The sequence below is a fragment of the Mustela putorius genome, unplaced genomic scaffold (genome assembly GCF_011764305.1).
Source record: "Mustela putorius furo isolate JIRA1106 unplaced genomic scaffold, ASM1176430v1.1 tig00000785_pilon_pilon_pilon, whole genome shotgun sequence".
Taxonomy (NCBI): Eukaryota; Metazoa; Chordata; class Mammalia; order Carnivora; family Mustelidae; genus Mustela; species Mustela putorius.
This window is the reverse complement of record NW_025421480.1, coordinates 10,577,973-10,603,309: the sequence shown is the minus strand read 5'-3', so window position 1 is coordinate 10,603,309 and position 25,337 is coordinate 10,577,973. Positions and strand designations below refer to the sequence as shown.

Here is a 25,337-nt window from a genome sequence, read left to right as displayed (position 1 = left end):
CATTTCTTCCCGCTCTCATTCACGCTTCATATCTCATTTAGAGATAGTCTCTTATCCAAAGCTAATAACCCATCTCTCTTGCTTCATCTCACTGATCACTGTCTCCTTCTGTCTTTGCCCTTGTCTTCCAGGATATAAAGACACTACACACATTCTCATCCTGAAACAATGCCCCTCATTTAACAACTGCTCTCCTCCATCCCCACGGCCCCTCATTCTTTCCCTCCATCCCACACACTGCCTGTTCCTTTTCCCTGCTGGCTTTCTGTGGTTTATAAGATAATATTCAAAATTCTGGTGCTCTAGCACACTGGCCAAGCCTGCTGCTCAGTCTTGTCTTCTGGTATTCCTTTCCTTTCCTTCTTCCCGTTACCGTGCAAAATGTCCCTTTGTTTGGATTCCATTCCTTCCTGCTCGCTCCGGAGGAACCTCCCTCCAGTGTTAACGTCCTCTTTCTTTAACTGTCATAAAAACTCTCACGTTTCCAGTTACACTCCCAAAGTTGGAGGATGTGGTAATCTGGGTCCAGGCTCCCAGATACCAGCAAGACACTGGAGCTGGACCACAGCCGCCCTCTTTTCAGTGGGGCACGCACTGTTTTCACACAGTCCCGCTGCTTCCTCCTCTCAGGATGCCACTTCTCTCACTTTTGTCACCTGCTTGGTGACAAAAAAGGAATTTTCTATCTTCTGGCCTAAATTCTAGTATCTGACTTTCAAAAGTATCTCTGTCATCTGACCTCGTATTTACAGATATAGCCTTATTTTTCATCCTCAGTACCAGCTGCCTGTTCCAGAAGGTGTCTATCCAGGCAGGCCCTTGTTCCCCCATGTCTTTGGTATCTCCTCCCTTCATGTGTTAGCTCACAATGATTTCTTCATCTCCTACCACCAGAGATGCATATTTTCATCGATAATGCATTATTCCCCAGTGTGTCTTTTATTCTCAATAAGTGAACAAACTTCTTGCGGGCAGAGATCATGTTACAGCCATTGGAAAGTTTGCTTAAGTGTCATATCTTAAATGTATCTTTTAAATAACTAAATTACAGCTCATTGAGATGCTAGGGAATGAGATGCTGGCATGAGGCTGGGTACATGACAGGTGCAAATGACAAGGAATAGCGGATCCATGATTCTGGTCTCAGGCTCACTCCAGGGCATACATCTGTGGGCTGGAAAGGTGGGCAGAATTGCCTGTGCTATTTAAAATGGTCTCTGTTTCAGTTTTTTTTTTTTTCATTTCTCATTTCCCTTACCTTGTACTTTTTCTCTCTCTCCTTTTTTTTTTGCTTTCTGCCAAGGTCCTGTAGTTGACTTTTATGAGTTAATTTCTTTGTGGTGGAATCCCAGGATACTTCCCCACAGTGTTAGAGCCTGTTTCTCTCTGAAGAGAATAAAACTAGTTGAGTGAATGAATACAGCAGTCAGTGCTTTGGGGGATAGTGAGCAGGAGGTGATGCACATTAATTATACTTACCATCTGTGTGTTTTGCTTTATAACTACTTTGGTCAGGCAAGAAGCAGCCTAAGAGTTCTGTTTCTTGCATTTGATTTGAAATATCTGTGAAGGGAGGGATTTGGGTTCAGATATCTCTAAATTCCTTTCTAATTCTAAACTTCATTAAAATCAAAACCCCTACCATTTTTAATGGTCAGATTCTAAAGCTATTTAGAGCTCTAGTAGCAAAGCAAAGAAGTACCTACATTGCACACTGATTTCCTGGCAATTTGGTGGAATCTTTAGAAGTTAGAATTTCCCTTCTTCCAATTACTCATTTCAGGAACCTGAGGCACGTAGTACTGAATTCTATAGCTTAAACTGTCCCAATGGAATCAAATTAAAGTAGCTTTGATTAAAATTCTGATCTCTGAATTTAGTATAGTGTTCTGTAGGTAACTGAAAGAAGTTATTTAAAAGGTTGAAAAAAACAAAACTGAGCAAATCGAGGACTTTGCAAAGAGTGAAGTACTTTTATTGGAACATACTAGCAAAAGAAGCTTAGGAGGTAAGTCTTAGCTACTTCAGTTCTCAGTGGTTTAACAAAATAAATTTGGACCAGGCTACTTTGGGGGAGAGGTTGTTGATGAATGTGAGAAAATGGACATTTAAGAAACAAATAAGAATGTAGTACCTTAGTAAAACCTTTCATTATTACTTTGTTGTGGGGTTGGTGGGGGGAACTCACTGAATTACAAAAGTAGGAAGTCAATGCCGAAAACTTGGAGAAACAGAACAATATAAAGAAAGTGGAAAAACAAACAAACAAAAACAAACAAAAACAAAAACAAAAACAAAAAGAAAGGAGAAAAACCAGAGCAAAAATCATTTGTAGTTCTGCTGTGCTGCAGTAATCACTCTTCTTGGTTATCACATTTCACCCTCTGCCTCTAGCCCCCAGGCAACCCCTGATCTGCTCTCTTTCACTATAACTTTGTCTTTCTGAGAATGTCATATAAATGGAATCTTTTGAGATGGACCTCTTTCTTTCAGCATGCTTATGAAAGTCACCCAAGTTGTTGCATGCATCATTAGAATATTCTTCTTTGTTACTGAGTAGTATTCCATTGAATGGACATACCACAGTCTATATCCATTCAGCTATTAAAGGACATTTGGGTTGTTTCCAGTTTTTATCAATTATGAATAAAGCCAGTATTAATATTCATGTACAGGTTTCTGTGTTATGTAAGTTCCCCTTTGTCTAGAATAGGAGTAAACGAACTATGCCCCATGGGCCACATTTTACTTTTGTTTCTGTAAGGCTCTGTGAGCCAAGGGTGGCTTTTACATTTGTAAACCTTTGTAAAAACCAACAACAAAAGAAGAATATGTAATAGAGACATATGTGGCCTGCAAAGCTTCAAGTATTTACTGTAAGTTTGCTGATCCTTGCTCCAGGTAAATACCCATTTTCCTGTGTCGTATGGTAAGTGTATTTTTAACTTTATGGGAAACTGCCAGACTGTTTCCAGAATGGCTGTACCTTTCTACATTCCCATCAGCAGTATCTCCAAGTTCCAGGTTTTTTTTTTTTTTTTCTTGCTAAAACTCAGTATTATCAGTATTTTTAATTTTAGTCATTCTAATAAGTGTTTACTGGTTGCTCATCCTGGTTTTAACTTGTATTTCCCTAATCACTAATGATGGTTGAACATCTTTTCATAGTCGTTTGCCATCCTTATATGCTCTTTGGTGAAGAATCCAATTTTTTTTGCCTAGTTTTTAATTGGGTGGCTTATTGTTTTACTGCTAAGTTTTCAAAGTTTTTTATATATTCTGGATACAAAGATACAAATTCTTTGTTGGCTATGTGATTGTATATATTTTCTCCCAGTCTTTTTTATCCCCTTAACAGTATCTCTTGCTGGACAAAAAGGTTAAGTTTTGATGAAATCCAGTTTACTGATTTTTTTTTTCTTTTATGGATTGTGCTTTTTATATTATATCATGTCTAGAACACTTTGCTTAGCCTCCGGTCACAGGTGTTCTCCTAAGTTTTCTTCTTAGAAGTTTTGTAGTTCTAAGTTTTACATTTAGCTGTCTGATCCATTTTGAATTAGTTGTATAAGGTATGGGTTGAGATTTCATATTTTTGTAATTTTGTTTGTTGAAAAGACTGTTTTATTTTCCTTCATGAGATTGACTTAGCACCTTTTTCAAAAATCACATAGCCATATTTGTTTGGTCTATTTCTAGCCTCTCTTTTCTCCTCTGTTGATCTTTATGTCTGTCCTTCAGACACCATTTTGATCACTGTAGCTTTTTTTTCTTTTAAGATTTTATTTATTTGACAAAGATCACAAGTAGGCAGAGAGGCAGGCAGAGAGAGAGAGAGAGGAGGAAGCAGGCTCCCTGCTGAGCAGTGAGCCCGATTTGGGGCTGGATCCCAGAACCCTGGGATCATGACCTGAGCTGAAGGCAGAGAGGCTTAACCCACTGAGCCACCCAGGTGCCCCTTGATTACTGTAGCTTTATAGTGGGTTTAAAATCGGGTAGTGTGATTCCTCCAACTTTATTCTTTTTCAAAGTTATTTTGGCTATTCTAATTTGTTGGTCCTTTATAAATTTTAGAATCCTATTATCTGTATCTGAGAAATTCCTACTGGAATTTTGATTGGAATTACATTATATTCGTAGATTATTTTGTGGGAGGATTAGCTCTTTACTATGTTGAATCTTTGAATCCACAAACATGATATTCATTTCATTTTGGCCTTCTGTGATCTCTTTCATCACTATTTTATAGTTTGTATTTATTTTTTATTTTATTTACTTATTTGACAGAGAGAGAGAGAGAGATCACAGGTAGGCAGAGAGGCAGACAGAGCGAGATGGGGAAGCAGGTTCCCTACTGAACAGAGAGCCCAATGCAGGGCTTGATCCCAGGACCCTGAGATCATGACCAAAGCTGAAGGCAGAGGCTTAACCCACTGAGCCATCCAGGCTCCCCTACTGTTTCATAGTTTTTAGCATAGATCATATCTATGTGTTTTATTTTACATTGATACCTGAGTATATTTTTTTAACTATTGTAAATGGGATTTAAAATTTTTTTATTTCCTCTTGTTCATTGCTAGTATAAAAAAAGATTGACATTTTGTGTGTTGACTCTATTTCCTGCAACTTTATTAAACTCATATTAATAATGAGAGGTTTTTTTGTTTTGTTTCAAATTTTTATTTAAATCTTAGTTAGTTAACATATAGTGTACTATTAGTTTTAGGAGTAGAATTTAGTGGTTCATCACTTAGATATAATACCTAGTACTCATCATAGCAAGTACCCTCCTTAATACTCATCACCCATTTAGCCCATTGGCCACCTACCTCCTTCCATCAACCTTCAGTCTGTTCTCAATAGTTAAGAGTCTCTTAGGCTTTGCTTCCCTCTTTCTTTTTTTTCCCCCCTTCTCATATGTTCATCTGTTTTGTTTCTTGAATTCCACATATGAGTGAAATCATATGGTATTTGTCTTTCTCCGACTTATTTCACTTAGCATAATACACTGTAGTTCCATCCACATCATTGGATGGCAAAATTTCATTCTCTTTGATGGCTGAGTAACATTCTGTTGTATATATATATATAGACCACATCTCCTTTATCCATTCACCAGTTGATGGACATTTGGGCTCTTTCCATAGTTTGGCTATTGTTGCTAATGCTGCTATAAAAATCAGGGTGCATGTACCCTTCAATGAGATCTTTTTGTAGATTAGTTGGGATATTCTACATAGACAGTCATGCCATTGGAATATGAACAGTTTTATCTCCCTTTCCAACCTGTATGACTTCTTTTCCCTTGCATTATTGAACTGGCTAGGACGTCTGGAATATTGTGAAATAAGAGAGAGGAAATTTGATATTCTTGACCAGTTCTGAATCTTATGGAGGAAGCATTAATATATAATTACTACTAAATAATATGTGAGCTATGGGTTTTGTGTAGAAACACTTTGTTATATTGAAGAAATTCCTTTCTATTCTTAGTTTACTAGGAGTTTTTATTATGAATGGATATTGACATTTGTTAATGTTTTTGTGCATCAATTCATATGTCTTGGTCCATTCAGGCTGCTATAATAAAATATCATAGGTTGGGTGGCTTATGAACAGCAGAAATTTCTTGCTTACAGTTCCAAAGAATGGGAGGTCTAAAATCAAGGGGACAGCGTGGTCAACTTCTAGTGAAGGCTCTCTCCATCTTTCGTGGCCTTCTCACTGTGCCCTCACATGGTGGAATGGGCTGGGGAACTCTAGGGGATCTCTTATGAGAACACTAATCCCACTCATGACAGCCACACCCTCATGACCTAATTACTTCTAGAGGTTTATAAATTATATTGACTTTTTTTTTTTAAGATTTTTATTTATTTATTTGACAGGCAGAGATCACAAGTAGGCAGAGAGACAGACAGGGGAGGGAGGAAGCAGGCTCTCCACTGAGCAGAGAGCCTGATGTGGGGCTCGATCCCAGGACCCTGGGATCATGACCTGAGCCGGAAGACAGAGGCTTTAACCCACTGAGCCACCCAGGCGCCCCTATATTGACTTTCTTAAAGAGCTTCTTTTGGTTTCATTGATTTTCTTTCTCTGTTTTCTATTTTATCGATTTCATTGGTTTCTGCTGTTTTGATTCTTTGGAACTCTGTTACCCATTTGGAACTTACTTACATCCATCAAAGTTTTTAGATTTCAGTGAGTTTATTCACTGATTCAAAGAACATATTAAAAAGGCATGTCTTCAAAATCTCTGCATGTGTTTTTCAGTCAGTTTTATCATGGTGTAATTTGCAACAGTAAAATTTACCTCTAATAGTTTATAGCCTGTGAGTTTTTGACATATGCAGTTATATAACCAGCATCACAATCAAGATATACAGCAGTTCTATTACTTGCTAAAATACATTTTTGTGCTTTAACTTACTTGTTTTGGTAACTTAACATTTGTAAATAGAAGCATTTTTACTCTTTGTTTTAAAAAAGTTACCATACGTTTTAGATCAGAAACCCCATAGCTCTTTGCTCTGTATGCTTATTTATCTAGCACTTTCTATAATAAATAGCAGTACCCAGCATCAGGGATTTAACTAAGCTATAGGACTTACATGTAATAAATTATTATATAGCATTAAAAATAAGGTGGAAGCATATTTGATGATAGCAATTTTATATGATATATTAAATTTCAAATGGTATAACATAATGTTAAGTATCATTCCTTTTTTGCTTTTATATTTATATTCATATTTATATTAAATTTATATACATTTATACACATAGAAAAATCATTGGAAAATATACTACAAAATTTTTAATAGTGTCTTCTTATCTCTGGACAGTGGAATTTTGGGTGACTTTCTTCTATGTGTTGTTTAGTATTATTTTAATTCACTAGAATTACTTCTTCATCATGTTTTTAAGTAATACCTTAAAAGGTAATTTTTCTAGGTTGTATTTGAATTTTATTTTAATTTTTATGATATTAATATTCAGAGATGTTCTTTAATTATGAATATGTAATCTGTTTACTACTGAGCCGTATACTAAAACTGTGTATACTTTCACTTTCCTACACGATGTTTCCCTTAGAATTAGTAATTTTTGTTCTTTGTTCTATTTTTCCTTTGCTTACTTTTCTTTTTTAATAAAATATTTTATTTATTTATTTATTTATTTATTTATTTGACAGAGAGAGAGAGAGAGACAGTGAGAGAGGGAACACAAGCAGGGGAAGTGGGAGAGGGAGAACCAGGCTTCCCACCAAGCAGGGAGCCCAAAGTAGGGCTCGATTCCAGGACCCTGGGATCATGACCTGAACAGAAGACAGACGCTTGAAGACTGAGCCACTCAGGCGCCCCTTCTTTACTTACTTTTCTATGAAATGATCACTAATTCAACTCCAAACTTGTCAGTTTTAGAGTTCTCAAGTCATTCAGATGCTGTCAGTTTCATCTTTTTGGGCAGTCTCTCTGGGAAACCCCTAACTTACTCCAATTTGGACTGACTATCCAGTAAGTCTAGAATGCAACTAACATCCTGGGACCTCCCTTTCCAGTCATCTGAGAATGCCTTTTGCCTGTCTCCGGATTTGCATTCCCAGTTTCTTACATCATAGTTTTCTCTTTCTTGGTTTATCCCCTTATTTGGCAAGTACATGCCCAGCTTCCTGCAAACAAGAGGTTTGTTTTTTGAGATGTTGCACACCTGAAAATATATGATGGATAGTGTGGTTAGAGAATTCCAGGTTGGAAATAGTTCCTCTTCAGGATTTTGAAACTGTTTAACTGTGCTATCCTTTAACCTTCTGTAGCTGTTTCCCAAGCCAATCTGATTCCTCACCTTTGTTTCCCATTTTTTTCTTCCTGAACATTTGTAGCATCTTCCCTTTGGCTGCATTGTTCTGAAACTTTGAGTATGTATGCCTTGGTGTGGGTATTTTCATCCACTCTCCACTGGTTGCTGGATGTTTCCTGTCAGTCTGGAAATTTGATATCTTTAGATGTTAATTATTTGATTTCTTTTCCTTTGTTCTTTTTTCCCGGAATTTCTATTATTTGAATGTTAGACTTTGTGGAATGGCCCCCTCACATTCAAATCTTTTCTCTCCTTTATCTTTTTATGTAATTTCCAGATTTCCCCAACTTTATCTCTCAATCTTTCTATTAAGATTTTTATTTTTGCTAACATAATGATTTGCAACAGTCCTTTTTCTTCCCTAAATGTTCCTTTTTTTTTTTTTTTAAGCATCTTGTTATTATCCCAGGGTTATATCACCATCATCATCATCATCTCTTACATCAGTGTATTAATGCTGATCTCTTTCAAAGTTTTCTTTTTCATGTGTTTGTTCCCTCCAGGTCCTTTATTTTTCTGTTTCTGTCTTTCACATTAAGGGCTTTTTTGGGGTATTTGGTAATAACACATGTCTGTGCTTAAAAAAAAAAAATTAACAGTTTATTTAAACTAAAAAACAAAAACAGTTCACCCATTCCCTCTCCCCACTCCCACAACCCTTTGGCAACCACCAGTCTGCTTTCTGTGTCTGTGACCTGGGTGTTTACTTGCTTTTAAAAAAGATACCACATTAAAAAAAGATCAGGGGCACCTGGGCGGCTCAGTGGGTTAAGCCTCTGCCTTCGGCTTGGCTCATGGTCTTAGGGTCCTGGGATCGAGCCCCCTCGATCTCTCTGCTCTCTGCTCTCTCTGCTCAGCAGGAAGCCTGCTTCCCCCTCTCTCTCTGTCTGCCTCTCTGCCTACTTATGACCTCTGTCTGTCAAATAAATAAATAAAATCTTTAAAAAAAAAAAAAAAGATCATACAGGGCGTCTGGGTGGCTCAGTTGGTTAAGCAACTGCCTTCAGCTCAGGTCATGATCCTGGAGTCCCAGGATCGAGTCCTGCATTGGGCTACCTACTCAGTAGGGAGTCTTCTTCTACCTCTGACCCTCTCCCCTCTCATACTCTCTCTCTCTAATTCTCTCTGAAATAAGTAAATAAACCCTTTTTTAAAAAAAGATCATACAGTATTTGTCTTTCTCTGACATATTTTTACTTAGCATAAACACCTCAAGGTCTGTCTATGTTGTTACAAATGGCAAAACTTCCCTCTTTTTTATGGCTGAATAATATTCCTCTATGTGTATGTGTGTGTGTATGTTTTCTTTATCCATTCATTCATTGATGACCACAGGTTGTTTCCCTATCTTGGCTGATGTCAGTACTGCTGCAGTGAACATGGAGGTGCACATATCTTTTCCAGTTAGTATTTTTCTTTTCTTCAGATAAATGCCTGGAAGTGGTATAGGAAGCTTTTCCTAAATATCTGGTCCCTGCTTCTGGGAGCTTGAATAGGATGGGTAAGAGTGGAAGTCGGTTATGGATTGAGTATCTCTACTAGAGGAGCCCTCTCTCTCATTTCTTTTAGTTAATCTCCATGTTGCGGGTTCTTCCTCACCAGCCAGTGTCCCCTCCATTAATCAGTACCTGCTTTCTCACAGCCATCTTTAGTACATACCCTCAGTTCCTTTCTGACTTGCCTCATTTGCTCTGCTGTCCCCTAACTTTGGATGAACCCAGTCTGCCTCCAGTGTAGGCTATGAATAGCCATAGTTCTTGAGGTATGTGAAATTCTTTCACCTCTTTCTGGTGGGAGGGGTCACTCTTTAATCCTGATTATTCATCTTAGAATACCTGCCTTACATGACACAGTAGAAATAATGACTCTTTTGCTTAATAGTCACTCCAAAAGTGACTTCAGCTGTCATGTAATCCAGTTACCCAGAACTTCAATTATATAACATTATATAACATTCATTTTCAATTATATCAATTATATAACATTCATTTTCACTTTATATTTGAGTAGCATTAATAATATCAATATTTCATAAATAAGAAAAATGAAGCACTGAATGGTAAAACAGTTTGTGGCATGAATTTTCAGGCATAATTTTTTTTTTAACTTAGTAAGGTGAGCTCTTATGGTTATATATTAAGCAGCCTTCCTTCCTCACATTAATTCTGTTTTGTAAATCAGTATAATGGCCTTAGCATCACTGTTTTTAAGGAATTTCGGATGGATTCATATTGTTTTTATTTTCTCTTTGAGCTGTGAACTATCTTGATCAATACTAGTATATAACATTTGGGGGAGATTTATTGATGATATTGACGATATGTTAGAAAGAAAGAGAGAGAAAGTGTGTGTGTGTGTGTGTGTGTGTGTGTGTGAGAGAGAGAGAGAGAGACTCTTTGGCTTTAGTTTTTAAAAAGAATTTTAAAAATTCAGTTACAACTAGAGGTTTTCTTCCAGATTTTATTCAGCTGTCCTTCATTCTCTTTGGAAATAGTGGACCTGACCTAGTTCTTTTTTGAAAACTCATTTCATAGAACAGCGTGTTAAAATATTTTTGTTCTTCCAATCCAGTACAGTGTAAGAACTGGCAGGCATCCAGAGCTTCTGTTCTTTAACATGCAAATAATTCTATTCCTTGGTTAAGATACTGGCTCCATTATTATACATAGAGGTTCTGGAAAAGCAAGGTATAAACTGAGGAACATAGCTACTTCATACATAAGATAAATGCTTTTTCTCTATAAGCATTTTTATCTTGGTTTTGTTGGTCATGTGACTTTCTAACAGTGATCTTTGAAGAATGTAATGATAAGATATATATATATATATATGAGATATATATCATATATATGATAAAAGAATAGCACAAATATTGGAAACTAAATTTATTGAATAAAATTGAGATTTTACAAAATTCAGCATGACTTTATTACAACATCAGGATAATTTTTTAATAAAAATTTGATTGAGCTACCTTCACTTGTTTGATTCAGTATGCTATGTGAGTCTTAGTAAATTGACACTTAGTTTGAAAATAAATTTTGGTGAAGTTATGGCTGAGAGATAAGAGTATTGGATAACTCTTAATGATTGTACCCTGAAAGGATTAGAGAAATGAACATTAAGAGCCATTTATAATATATAATATTGGATGTCTATTAAAATATTCTAGATGTTTAAAGTACAGTACCATTCTTTTACTATATTCTATCAGAAAAAAACCCTATAATTTGGGGGGGAATAGAACAGGAAAGAGAGAAAAGGGATGGGGAAAGTTGGGGTGGGTACAGTATATGTGTTTCAGGGGGCTGCTCTGATATAACAGAGTACCACAAACAGGGTGCCTTTAAATAAGAGAAGTTTGTTCTCTCATAGTTCTGGAGGTTTGAAATCTAAAATCAAGGTGTGGTGGTGGCCATCCATGCTCTCTCTGAAAGCTCTAGGGGAGGATCCTTCCTTGCCTCTGGCTGTTTCTGGTGGTTGTCCTCGGGCCTTGGCTTGTAGATCTGTCACTCCAGCCCCCTGCTCTGTTCTCCCATGGCATTCTCCCTGTGTATCTCAAAAGTTCACATTTCCTTCTTCCTAAAGGACACCTGTGATATTGGACTTAGATGTAGGGCTCACCCTAATCCAGTAAGAGCTCATCTTATATTGATTATCTCTGCAGAGACCCGGTTTTCAAATAAGGTCCCATTTACAGATTTTAGATGGATGTAAATTTGGGGAGGCGGGGAGGAAGCTATTTAAGCCACATCAAAGGGTTCTAAATTCAATTTAAGAGACTGAAGCTAACACACTAGATTTATCTACTTTATGTAAAGCAAACAGGTAGGATATGTTTTATGTAAAACAACAACAACAACTTATTTGCAGTTAAATACACTTACATGCTTTCCCACTGCATAGGCCTAGGTATCTAGCATTTTCCATTCATGTGGCAGACTTTACATTAAAGGAATATTTGGTTATGAAACCTCTGTTTATATAGATATGGAGCCAGAGACTTTCCACATTACTCTTAGTAGCTCAGTGTTTATAGAACCAAGCTAGACTTCTCTCAAATGTTTTAACTACTATTAGAATAATATTTTTGTTCTTTTTATTATATTTTATTGTTTGCCTTTATTTCCCTTTTTTAAAATTAAAATTAAGTTAATTAACATATAGTATTAGTTTCAGAAGTAGAGATCAGTGATTCATCAGTCTTGTATAACACCCTGTGGTCATTACATTATGTGCCCTCCTTAGTGTCCATCTCCCAGTTATGCTATCCCCCCAACAACCCTTAGTTTGCTATGATTAAGAGTCTCTTACGGTTTGTCTCCCTCTCTGATTTCGTGTTATTTTATTTTTTCCTCTCTTCTCCTATCCTCCTTTGTTTGTTTCTTAAATTCTACATATGAGTGAGATCATATGATAATTGTCTTTCTCTGATTAATTTATTTTGCTTAGCATAATACCTCTAGTTCCATCCATGTTGTTGCAAATTGCAAGATTTCATTTGTTGTGGTGGCTGAGTAATATTCCATTATATATATATCACATTTTCTTTATCCATTCATTTGTCTGTGGACATCTGGGCTCTTTCCGTAGTTTGGCTATTGTGGACATTGCTGCTATAAACATTGGGGTTCAGGTGCCCTTTGGATCTCTACATCTGCGTCTTTGGGGTAAATACCCAGTAGTGCAGTTGCTGGGTCGTAGGGTAGCTCTATTTTTAACTTCTTGAGGAACCTCCATGCTATTTTCCAGAGTGGCTGCACCAGCTTGCATTCCCACCAACAGTGTTGGAGGGTTCCCCTTTCTCTGCATCCTCGCCAACATCTGTTGTTTCCTGACTTGTTAATGTTAGCTCTTCTGACTGGTGTGAGGTAGTGTCTCATTGTAGTTTTGATTTGTATTTCCCTGATGCGGAGTGGTGGTAAGTATATTTTTATGTGTCTATTGGCCATTGATATGTCTTCTTTGGAGGCATGTCTGCCCAGGTCTTCTGCCCATTTCTTGATTGGATTATTTGTTCCTGGGTGTTGAGTTTGTTAAGTTCTTTGTAGATTTTTGGGTACTAGCCCTTTATCTGATAAGACATTTGCAAATATCTTCTCCCATTCTGTGGATTGTCTTTTGGTTTTATTGACTGTTTCCTTTGCTGTGCAAAAGCTTTTTATCTTGATAAAGCCCCACTAGTTCACTTTTGCCCTTGTTTCCCTGGCCTTTGGAGATAGGTCTAGGAAGAAGTTGCTGTGGCTGAAGTCACAGAGGTTGCTGCCTCTGTTCTCTTTGAGGATTTTGATGGATTCCTATCTCACATTTAGGTCTTTCGTCCATTCTGAGTCTATTTTTGTGTGTGGTATAAGGAAATGGTCCAGTTTCATTCTTCTGCTGTCCAATTTTCCCAACACCATTTGTTGAAGAGACTGTGTTTTTTCCATTGGACATTCTTTCCTGCTTTGTCGAAGATTAGTTGACCATAGAGTTGAAGGTCTGTTTCTGGTTCTCTATTCTGTTCCATTTGAGCTACATGTCTGTTTTTGTGCCAGTACCATACTGTCTTGTTGATTACAGCTTTGTAATAGAGCTTGAACTCTGGAATCGTGATGCCACCAGCTTCGGTTTTCTTTTTTAAACATTCCTCTGGCTGTTGGGGTCTTTTCTGGTTCCATACAAATTTTAGGGTTATTTGTTCCAGCTCTGTGGGAAAAAAAATTGATGGTATTTTGATAGGGATTGCACTGAATGTGTAGATTGCTCTCGGTAGCACAGATATTTTAATATTTGTTCTTGCAGTCCAGGAACATGGAATATTTTCCCATTTCTCTTTGTCTTCCTCAATTTCCTTCACGAGTACTTTATAGTTTTCTGAGTACAGATTCTTTGCCTCTTTGGTTAGGTTTATTCCTAGGTATCATATAGTTTTTGGTGCAGTTGTAAATGGAATTGACTCCTTAATTTTTCTTTCTTCTTTCTCATTTTTATTGTATAGAAATGCAACTGACTTTTTCATTTTATATCCACAACACCTAGTAGTGCCTGGAGCTGACTTATTGAATGAGGAATGAATTAATAAAAGAATAGTGTGTGTCTGCATGTATGGATTATCAACAGAATCATGATGGGGGAACTTCTGTTGAGAAATATATCTCCCTCCATTCTTTTTACTTTATTATATTTCATTTTTTGAGGCCAGGTTGGTGAGCAGGTGGTGTGAGCAGGGTGTCAGAGGGAAAGGAAGGGAGAGAATTTTTTTTTTTTAGATTTTATTTATTAGAGAGAGAGAGCATGCATGAGGGAAGGGGTGTAGGGAGAAGCAGACTCCATGCTGAGCAGGGAATCTCAACTCATGGCTCAATCCCAGGACCCTGGGATCATGACCTGAACCAAAGGCAGCTGCTTAATCAACTTGGCCACCCAGGCACCCTCAGAGGGAGAGAATCTTAAGCAGGCTCCACACCTAGCGCCCAGCACAAGCCTGAAGTGGGTCTTGATTTCATGACCCTGAGATCTTGCTCTGAGCCAAAATCAAGCTCTCATGACCCTGAGATATTGATCTGAGCGGAAATCAAGGGTTGGATGCTTAACCTGCTGAGTCACCCAGGTGCCCCTACCCCATCCTTTTAAAAGCCCAATTGGTACAGTGTTGTGAATTTTGCTCTTGTTACTTATAGCATATTGTTCCATGTTAGTATACAAATTATATGATTACATAGTATTCCTTTACATAGATATACTTTAATTAGTCTTCTTTTTAAATTTTAATTGTGGTGAAATATACATAACACAAAATTTATCATCTTAACCATTTTTTTAAAGATTTTTTAAAAATTGATTTGAGAGTGAGAGAGCACACATGAGCAGGGGCAGGGGCAAAGGAAGAAGGAGAGAGAGAATCTTGAGCAGACTCCACAGCAGCCTAGAGACCCACAGGGGTTGGGGGGCTTGTTCCCACATCCCATGAGATTATGACGTGAGCTGAAACCAAAGTCAATCGGTCAAGTGACCAAGCCACCCAGGTGTCCCTCCTCTTAACCATTTTTAAGTGTATGGTTCAGCATTAAGTACATTCTCATTATTATATAACCAATCTTCAGAACTTTTTCATCTTGCAAAACTGAAACGCTCTACAAATTGAATAGTCCCCCTCCTAGAAACCACCATTGGTTTTCAGTTTCTATGAATTTGAGCTAGTCTTCCTTTTGAGTTGTTTTCCTTTTTTAAAAAATATTTATTTATTTATTTATTTTGGAGAGAGAGCATGAGAGGGAGGGAAGGGCAGAATGCAATGGACAGAGAATCTTAAGCAGACTCCAAGCTGGGCGTAGAGCCTGACGTGGGGTTCATGAGATCACGATCTGAGCCAGAACCAGGAGTCAGTTGCTTAACCAGCTGCACCACCTAGGCACCCCTTCCTCTTTGCTCTCACAAATAAGGCTACAGTAACCAGTTTTGCATATGTGTCAGTCTGCGCATAAATAAGTGTATCTGTAAGTTGAATTCCTAGAAGTAGAATTTCTGGATAAAAAGATTTCTGCATTTCTCAGTTTTGATATATATTGCCAAATTGACTTCCCAAACTGTTGTACCAATTCATACTCCCCACAGCAATGTATGATACAGCAGCTGTTTAAATATGTTTCAGTAGTTAACTTGTCAGCTGAGCTGAATTGGAGCTTGGGGAAGGAAAGGCCACTGGAAGGAAAAGTTGGTGCTGCTGCATTTTTCAAGGGGCCGGGCTGGGTTCTCTCCCATGGTTCTGCCTCTATTCCTCAAGGATTATTTGACATCCCTTTAGTGTACTTTTATGCTGCATTCATTTAAAAGAAACTAAAATAAAAAATTTCCTATACTATGTAAGCTGTTTGAGCATTGGTAATAACATTTGAGTGTTGGTAATGATTAGAATACCTCACTTTCCAAAGAGGTCCCACAACTTAATACTGTGTTTAGCCCTGCTGAAAATTTCCTTAATACAAATTTTAAAGTCTTTAAAATCAATGAATGGATGCCTTGCTTAAAGGGGTTTTAACAGAAAGAAGCAATTAGCAGACCCCTTTTCTCATATGAACTCTTATGAGGAGCTCTGCTGTGTTGGGGTGACAGTGAAGGATGGCTGGAAAAGGACGGAGGCTGGGGGAGGCAGAGCAGGGGAGCTCCACAACTCCCCATGCCTCTTGCATCCAGAACTATTACAGGCAGGTGGGATGGCTTTTTTCCCTTTAGCTGTGTGTGAGAGGAGTGAACATTAACGTACAATCAGCCTCTCATAATTCATGTCAGACGTTTGAGGAACCCTTGATGCTTTGACTTGTAGAATCCTGATGCTCAAAACTGCCGCTCAGTTATCTTTTTTCTGTGAAGTGCATTTACTGTTAAATGAGATATAACTACACGGAGATACCAGTGTTTTCCTTAGAGTGTACATAATAGGTTCTGGTACGATGACTTTTTGTCTGGAGGTTCTTAATAAGTGTAACATCTTCATTAGTTTCCTTATTTGAAAATGAAAATACTTGCATATATTTGGAATGTTTTCCCATTTTATTATAAAGTAGAATTTTAGGGGCTCTGGAAAGCTTGTTCTAATTGTGATCAATATCAGTAGTTTAGAATTCATTCCCCTAGACTTTTTTTTTACTGTATTAAATAATAAAGTTTATTCCTTCATTAAAAAAGGTGGAATCAGGCTATATATATTGTTTTGTGATTTGCTTTATTTTCTTGATAAGAAGTCCTTTTTGGGTTAGTGTATAGAGATACCCTCTATTCTTTCAGTGGATTCATACTCTTCCATGATATCATAACTTTCTTATTAACTCTCCTGTTGGTGAACATTTAAGTTCCAGTAAACATCCTTTATACATCTGTCTTTGCCTATTGGGACAAATGTTTCTGCGGGTTAATTTCTAAGAAATAAAACTTCCAGATCAAAGGATGAGCATTTTTACATTTTAATGGATGTTTGGGGGCCTTATACAATATTATATCAACAGCCTCATACTTACAGGAAGTAAACTTAGTTCAAAGTTTTAGGTAAGTGATTCTCATCATTGATATGTACCAGTTTGGCTAATATAAGGTTTCTAGTAATGTAAAAATCTTTAAAGTGACAGCTTTGTTGTTCTTCCAGTGATGGAATGGGGGGACGATATTAAAGCCGTTTCACAAGATGAAGCAGTGATGTTGGTGAATCATCAGGCAACAGGGGATGTTTGCACTCTGATGATGTGCCTCCAGGACAAAGGCCTGGTAAGCACCCTGAAGGCAGGCATAGACGCAGGAGGGGGAGGTTGATAAAGAATCTGTTTGAGTATCTTACTATTGTTTGGAACGTAAATTTGAATATCTATGCTTTTCCAAAATTGAGAAAATTTAAAGAAAAAATGGAGAAAAATGAAAAGAAAAAAGATGTATGTATATAATTCTAATTCCAGCTCCAGGACAGGAATGTGGTCTTTCAAAAAAGTAACTGGAAGATAATGTGAATGCTATCTCCAGAGAGATGCTTTTGAAAAAGTAACTGAGGTAAAACAGAGTTAAGATGTTCAGATTGGGAGCTGTCTTGAGGTGAAATAGTGGGTCACTGGTTTGAAAAATACAGGCACAAAAAGCAGTATTGTTTAAGATAGAAGAGTCTAGTTGGTCAGTGAATTAGCTGATCTTTATCCAGAAGAAAAATAGGTAAACATTTTGGATTTCCTTTACCAAGCAAATTGAAAGGAAAGATACCAGGCCAGTTTTGTTAGGTGTTGTTAGGCTATGTATGAACCGTTGGTTTCACATGACTTTTGTTGATCACTAAATACATCTATCAAAGGGGTGGGTTTAAAATAAATTCAGTCTTTAGCATTAAAAGAATTATCAGCTTAGAAGATAAAGAGGTTGTATTCATAGAAAACTAAATAAGTAGAAAGTGTATAAATTAGTGGAATTCATATTTATCCTAATAGCAATGAAACCAATAGATGTTTATTAAGTGCTTCATACTCATGGTCAGTAACTATAAGGATTGAACATCAGTCCTTTAAGACTTTGTCCTCTAAAAGGAGCCAATAGTCCAGTGTAGGTGGAGGGAAAGTATAGTGAACGATACTTAATTGCAAAGTGAAAGGTGTTTAGTGGAGGATGAGCTCCCCATGTATGACAGGTATTGAAAACTTTGTAGAGGAGAGAGGACATAAACTTGGCCTGGTTAGAGTTGTGAAGCAAGAAGGCCTTCTTTAGTGAAACAGTCTCGGCCAGAACACCAAGGCAAGACTAAGCCTGATATATTTACGTCCTAGAGATTTTGATTCAGTAGGTCCTGGTGTGGGGTCAGAAAATGAGGTAAGAGTAAAGGAAAATGTTTGATTATTGTAAAATCTGTTTTTCATGTCCGTCTGAAAAGCAGAGTCATAATCTTGCTGGAATGTGGAATAAACTCTGTCCTTTCTTATATTCAGAATATTGAATTGTTAAAAGGATATCACTGTATAAATATATTTGCTCTTATATTAATATTCATTACGTGCAGGGCACCTGGGTGGCTCAGTGGGTTAAAGCCACTGTCTTCGGCTCACTGCCTAGGACCCAGGGTCCTAGGATCAAGCCCCGCATCAGGCTCTCTGCTCAGCGGGGAGCCTGCTTCCTCCTCTCTCTCTCTCTGCCTGCCTCTCTGCTGACTTGTAATCTCTGTCAAATAAATAAATAAAAATCTTTAAAAAAAATTTATTACTTGTGATGTTAAAATTTTGTAAAGACTAGTTTATTTGGTTTTCATCAAAGAGAATCCCCAATTAACATTTTTATTCTTAATGATACAGTATTACATTCATAGTGAAATTTCTGAAGGTTTATAGTGTCCTTAATTGGTTTTTGAATTTCAAAGAATGATTACAGTGGTCAGTATAAATATGTCCAGCTTAATCATTCTCACCCAAGTTTGGCATGGATGATAACTATATTAACTAGAATATTAGGTAATCTGAAATTCACCAATTATGTGGATAAAAGAAAATTTGTCTTGTTTGTTTGCTTTTGTAAAAAGATTTCTGTTAGTTTGACTTAGGTTAATTTTTCAGTTCAGAGTAATTTTGTTTTTATTTTCAGATAAGTTATACTAAACACTTCTTATAATCTGTTATTAGTGAGTAACTTGGAATCTTGAAGAATTTTTTAAATCTCCTTTCATAAAAGAATAATTGAGAAATATAAAGCTGGAAGCACCATAATCTCTCCCTCCTGCCTAATATGTATAGGGCAATATTAATTTATATTTACCAGTAAAAATGTTCACTTGACTTACTACATACTCTGTGGGTACATTCAAAGAAAGAAGGCTAATGCTAAATTGTGGGTCAATTAAAAAAATACCAGTTTAATGGCTATGTGAGTGTAACATAGCTTTTGGAATTCAGGAGACTTCCTGTAGGAGCCTTTCCTGTTAGTGGGGGTCCGTTGGCCCGTTGGGAGGACAGCACTCTTGTCCCGAACTGTCCGGGGCATTGCTGGCTGTTTTCCATACCTGTCTGCTATCCACTAAATGCTGGTAGCCCTCCCTAGTCGTCATGACAACCCAAATTGTCCTTACAGATTTCTGAACAGGAGAACCATTGACTTAACTATACTTTCCAAAGGATATAAAGAACATAATCCTTCATGTAATCGTCTCTAGATGTTTTGATATGTAGAAAATCCATGCTTCCAGATAAAGAATAATTGATGTGGGCCAATTCTGTTTCTTGGAATTACCTAACAGAGCTCCGAGTGACAGATCTATGAAATGCTCAGGGTTGCTTCAGACAGCTGGTGTTTACTGACCCTCTTTTGAGGAATATGAAACAAAGGATTAATTGTATTTTCCAAATGTGCTGGTACCTTTTAAAAATAAGTACCTCTGAATTCAGTCATGTCCTTTTATGACAAATTATGATAAAACTAAGAATCTTTATTTCTGTCAAAAGAACTTTATTAGACATATAATAAACATTTTTTGACTTGTAACATTTCCCCTAAAATAAGCTAAGATAGAATTACCCATACAAATCTCAGAAGGTAGCTTGGCTGTCTTATTGAAATGAATTGTTTTAGGTGGCCCTTCTAACTGAAGAGTTAAATCCACTGTAAATGTAAGGTGAAACATAAAAGCTCGTGGCTTTAGTGTTGGTATTTTAAACCCAGAAATCAATAAATAGTCGCTAAACTTCCTACTGTGTATAAAGCTCAAGTATTTTATAGGTTAAAACAGCTTGCTTTTTATTTTGTTCTTTGGGACACTTTTCAGCAAATTCCATTTAATTCAAATATCAATTTACTTAAACAGAGTAGTCATCATTACAAAGCAAAACAAGACTGAAAAAAACGAGATGATGGCAATCATTTTATTCTGTATTAATTGCCTTGGGGAATCACTTCTTCACTGGGCACATATCTTTATTTTTTAAAGTGATTTAACATAGTAGAGCTCAGGGGGAAGGAGTTGTGTAGTTGAACTATTTAGTGATGCTGAAAAATTAAGGCAGAAGCATTAATGTTATATTATTTGTCAGCTTTTATCATGTTTTTGCAAAAGCACCAGCGATGTCAGTGCTCATTTTTTTCCTCATATGTAAATTCATATAATTTGGTGCTTCGAGATGAAGTTTACATACGTTATTCCCATAGAAACCAAAGGAGCTCTGTTGCATTCTTTCGATTGAGGCCGTAGCTATTAATGCATTTATTTAAGGATTATAACAAGGAATGCCATTTCCTCAGCAGGGAGGAACAATTACCCACTTTATTAATTAGATCCCAGTTTACACTTTACATTTAATTTTGAAATTTGTTTGAAATAAAGTCTTTTGCTCTTTTTTTAAAAAAGATTTTATTTATTTATTTGTCAGAGAGAGAGAGAGAGAGATCACGCAAGCAGGCAGAGGCGGAGAGAGAAGGAGGCTCCCTGCAGAGCAAGGAGCCCAATGCGGGACTCCATCCAAGGACTCTGGGATCATGACCTGAGCTGAAGGCAGCGGCCTAACTGACTGAGCCATCCAGGCGTCCCAAGTCTTTTGCTCTTAATACGAGTACTGACTCTTATCAAAAAGGGATACTATTTCTGTGTTTAAGAACCGAGGCACTGTGAATATTATTATGCTGGTAAAGAATACGGCCTTGCATAAACTAACAAATCTTCTTAACATAATCGTATATATAAATCATTCTATGAAGCAAACTTGAATGTTCTTTTATTTTGGACATTTTTGAACTTTTATAAAATTTAAAATTTTACATTTATATGATTATAATTTATAATTTTTAATATTTTAGCCATTAAGGTAAAGTCACATTTTATAAAGCTTTATTAATTAAATTTAGAGCCCTCATTCAATAACTTCATTTTATTGTTTCAAAATAATTTTACAAGTTATATAAGAATCACCAGAGATTTTGTTTAGGGTAGAACAAATCTGTAATCATTAAGTCCAGATTTAAGAAGTCAATTCAGCTTTATTTGTTACACAGTAATATGTATTACCTGAGACCTGAGATTTCAAGACTTGGACTCAAGATCAGTAATTTTTCAGGGAGACTTTGTGCTTTAATTATAGAAATAAACACTGGATTTAAAATATATAGGTTAATTAAGAGGACGCTTAGATGACTATATTTAAAACTTAAAGCCCTGGCTAGACTACAGCAGGTTTCTAATACTTACCATGTAATTATTTCTTGCTTTTAAATATTTTAGGTTGTTGCTCAAATGATGTGGTTGATGGATCATATTTTTAAGTACACAAACTTTGGAATTGTTTCTCTAATTCACGGAGACTTCTTTATAAGACAGGTGAGTAATGAGTTTTCCTTTTTCACAGTGATAGCCCGATCATGCTGATCCTTTATTGTAAACATAGGCCAAAACCAGTTACAATACATAGAGCAAGCTCTAGTATCTCAGGGAGCTCTTCCCCTGAATCTTTGTTCCCTTTAACATTTCTTTTGATGTGAATTTGAGTATGCTCAAGCAGTAAAATGGTGACATTGCAGATGTTCTGACCTCTACCCTCCTTCTCACATCTCAACAGTACAATGTTTAGTAATGTTTATCAAGCCGTTGCCCCATTCTCAACTCTTCTGCTTCTTAGCCATGTGAATAAGGCAACTTGTTTAAACTTTCAAAGTTTCCTCATTTTTCAGATGACAACTGTTAGGGTACCGAGTCAACCACCTCTCAATTAGACAGAGAACACCATACCCTAACACAACAAGAGGCACTGCTGTCATAGGGTGGGGTTTAAATGAAGTAATACACTTGGAGTGTATTATTCATCTATATTTTCTTTTTTTTTTTTAAGATTTTATTTATTTATTTGACAGAGAGAGATCACAAGTAGGCAGAGAAGCAGGCAGAGAGAGGGAGGGAAGCAGGCTCCCTGCTGAGCAGAGAGCCCGATGTGGGGCTCGATCCCAGGACCCTGAGATCATGACCTGAGCTGAAGGCAGAGGCTTTAACTCACTGAGCCACTCAGGTGCCCCCCTCGTCATCTATATTTTCACCATTATTTTTGCTAACAAGCCACTATCGCATGATAGAGAAGGTACCTAAATTGCTGGCAGGTAGGTGGATAGGTGGGCAGATAGAAGAACATATTTGGGGGATTCATAGTAGGAAAAGTGAATCCATCAGATTTTTATGAACTCAGAAAACCTTTAGAGAAAAAATAATTATGAGTTTGATAGAGGAATGTAGATTGAGAATGGGTCCCAGGCATTGGGGACAAGTTTAGTTACTGTAAGAGAAAGAATCACACACTCTTATCAAGTCAGCACTACATTACGGTATTTCCCTGGTATGCCACTGATATCACAGGCTTGATTTTCTCAAAAACTGAAATATGATATGCAAGAGTTTTTACGTATGGCAGTGCCACATTTATCTGGTATTTATATATGTAGCAGCTTCAGCCTTGCCCATTTAAGTACTTACTGAATAACTGTTGAATCTGGTTAAGTCTCATCGGAGACCACAAGTTCAGAAATAAGCTGGAAGTGTGTAGAGAAACTTCTGAGATGACTGTAGGTGTCACAAAACATATATACTTTACTCCAGATACTTACGTACAGAACATTTTCTTTTCCACATGCTGTGCCCATGATCTAGTTTCTAGGAAACACTCTTGATTCTTCTGAGCAGGAAGACATTGCATGGGGACCTCAGGAGGAAGTGGGAATGGGGATTGGCTACAAGTTTGAGACAAAAATGAACGAACAGTGATTAGAACAACATAACAAAGAAATTAGCATAATACATTAGAGCATCACAGGAGGGGAATAAGTAGAAGCAGCCATTGAAGCTTAGCCTTCTAAGGAAAAGCAGAGCCCTTTTCATCAGGAGAGTATGAGGAAATTATCACAGTTTTAACAGTTGACCCTCTTTGATGACCCTGAGGCATCACTAAGTTGTACTAAGTGATCGGTGTACTTTGAGGAGATAAGCGTAGAAAATAAAGTACTCCTAAGCGTAGAAAATAATGTACTCCAAAACATTTTCCTTTTTATTGCAATGTAAAGTTTTACATACTTAAAGACTGTATTTCAAAATTACCAGAAATATTGCAAGTTTGTTTCTAAAGAGCAACCCTTCCTCCCCTTCCGAGCCCAATAAGATAGTAATAAAAATCTGTAACATTGTTGGGGGAGAGAGAGAAACTACCATTTTTAAAGAAAGTCTCTTGGACTTTACTACTAGATATTTCCAAGAATATAAAAATGTTTTACATGCAGTCTTGGGAACTTAATAAATAAAGCTTAATCATGATCAGTTCAATTCAGTAAAATAAATGTCTTACTTGCTTTGCACTGGAGTAATTTAAAGACTAAATGCATACAGATTATTTCGGGGCCTTCTATATTTGTGTTGGCTGGAAAATTATTAATGAATCAACTCTACTGAAAGGAAGAACCTTTGTAATATTTGTGGGTTTGGGGCTTTCCTACAAATTTTTCTGGATTCCTGTTTCAGTCTCCAAGTCATCTTCTTTCTTCTCTCTCCTTCACACTAAGGTCCTGTCCATTAGAATGCCCTGTTTGCTCTACTTTCAGACTTTCCTGAATGTATCCACTTCTCATCAATACACCATAGTCAGATCTCATCACACCCCCTTGCCTGGACTGCTGCAATAGTCTGCCGGCTTATCTGCTGGAGTCTTTCTGTCACTGGAGCCATCAGATTTTTTTAAATGTAAATAAGATCATGACCCTCCCTTGTTCAGAACCACCCATTGACTTCTCATCCCAGACTACTTACCAAGGTCAAGGCCCTTCCTCTCTGTCCCCCACGTCTCTCTGCAATTTCCTCTTCTACCACTGTCTCCCTCACTCATCACAAATCAGCCACACTGGCCTTGGTACTGCTCTTTGAATACGTAGCGCTTGTTCCCATCTCCGGGCCTTTCTTCTTTTTGTTCTTGTCCCTTGGAGAACTCTGCCTCTCTTCTCCACTTGACTGGTTCCTTCGCATTACCAGCTCATTGCTCCCAGTTCACCTCCTTGGGGCTGTTCTCTCTGACCTCACTGACCTTCTCTATCCTCTTACTCGTGTTCTTCCTAACACATCACCATCCAAATTTTCACTTTTTAGTTTTCTATCTTTTCTACTCGAGTAACCTCCACGAGGGTCTCTTACTTCTCTGTCTCCAGTGTAGGACGGTGCCTGCCAAGTTACACGCTCTCAGTAAACAGTCACTGAGCTGATGAATGAGTGAACTCTCAGAGGTAATTAGAGCAATTGTCTTGCTCTTGTCTGTAAGCGCTAATCACTTCTTTTTACCGCTGCAGTCAAAGGGGGAAGTGAGTGGGGGGAAATCGTTCTTCTGATCTGTGAATGGGATTTTACTTTAAAAGCTGTTATTTCTATTTAATTTTGTGGCATTTTAATTTCAAATGTGCCTATACTTATTGTATGTGTGTCTGCCTTCTTAGGGAAAATCTCATCGTGACCAGCAGCTGCTGCTTCTCAAAAAGCACCTAGAAAAGAATTACAGGAGCAGAGACCGAAAATGGATTGTTTTGTTTCCAGAAGGGGGCTTCCTCAGGAAGAGGCGAGAAACAAGTCAAGCGTTTGCCAAAAAAAATAACTTGCCATTTCTTACACATGTCACTCTGCCAAGGATTGGGGCAACAAACATTATCTTGAGTGCGCTTGTAGCACGACAGGAAAATGGAAGTCCAGCAGGAGGAGATGCTAAAGAATTAGGTATGATGGCTTTTAGCACTCTTTTGTTGGAATTCAGGAATTATCTGGAGTTCCAGGAGATAACATAATTGTTCTTTTTATAATTGTAATTTTTGTCAAACAAATAATACCCAGGGAGAAGGTGCAAATTTAATTTTTTAGTGTTTCTATTTACAGAAGTTAGTTCATGCTTACAATAATTTATTGAAGTAATGCAAAATGCACAAAGACAAAGGTGTCTTTCTTTACCCCCACCCACCCTTACTGCTGGCCATTCCCACTGCTGCAGTAAGCT

General features: G+C 37.2%; 1 protein-coding gene across 4 annotated transcripts in view; it reads left to right on the top strand.

Moving 5' to 3' along the window:
- LPGAT1 (lysophosphatidylglycerol acyltransferase 1) overlaps window positions 1-25,337 on the top strand; it is an 83,569-nt gene that overhangs the window by 20,835 nt on the left and 37,397 nt on the right. For all 4 annotated transcript variants that reach the window (XM_045084693.1, XM_045084692.1, XM_045084694.1 and 1 more), the window contains exons 3-5: window positions 16,982-17,100; window positions 21,560-21,655; window positions 24,790-25,063. In XM_045084693.1, the coding sequence (XP_044940628.1) occupies window positions 16,982-17,100; window positions 21,560-21,655; window positions 24,790-25,063 (489 nt within the window). The remainder of the gene's footprint in view (window positions 1-16,981; window positions 17,101-21,559; window positions 21,656-24,789; window positions 25,064-25,337) is intronic.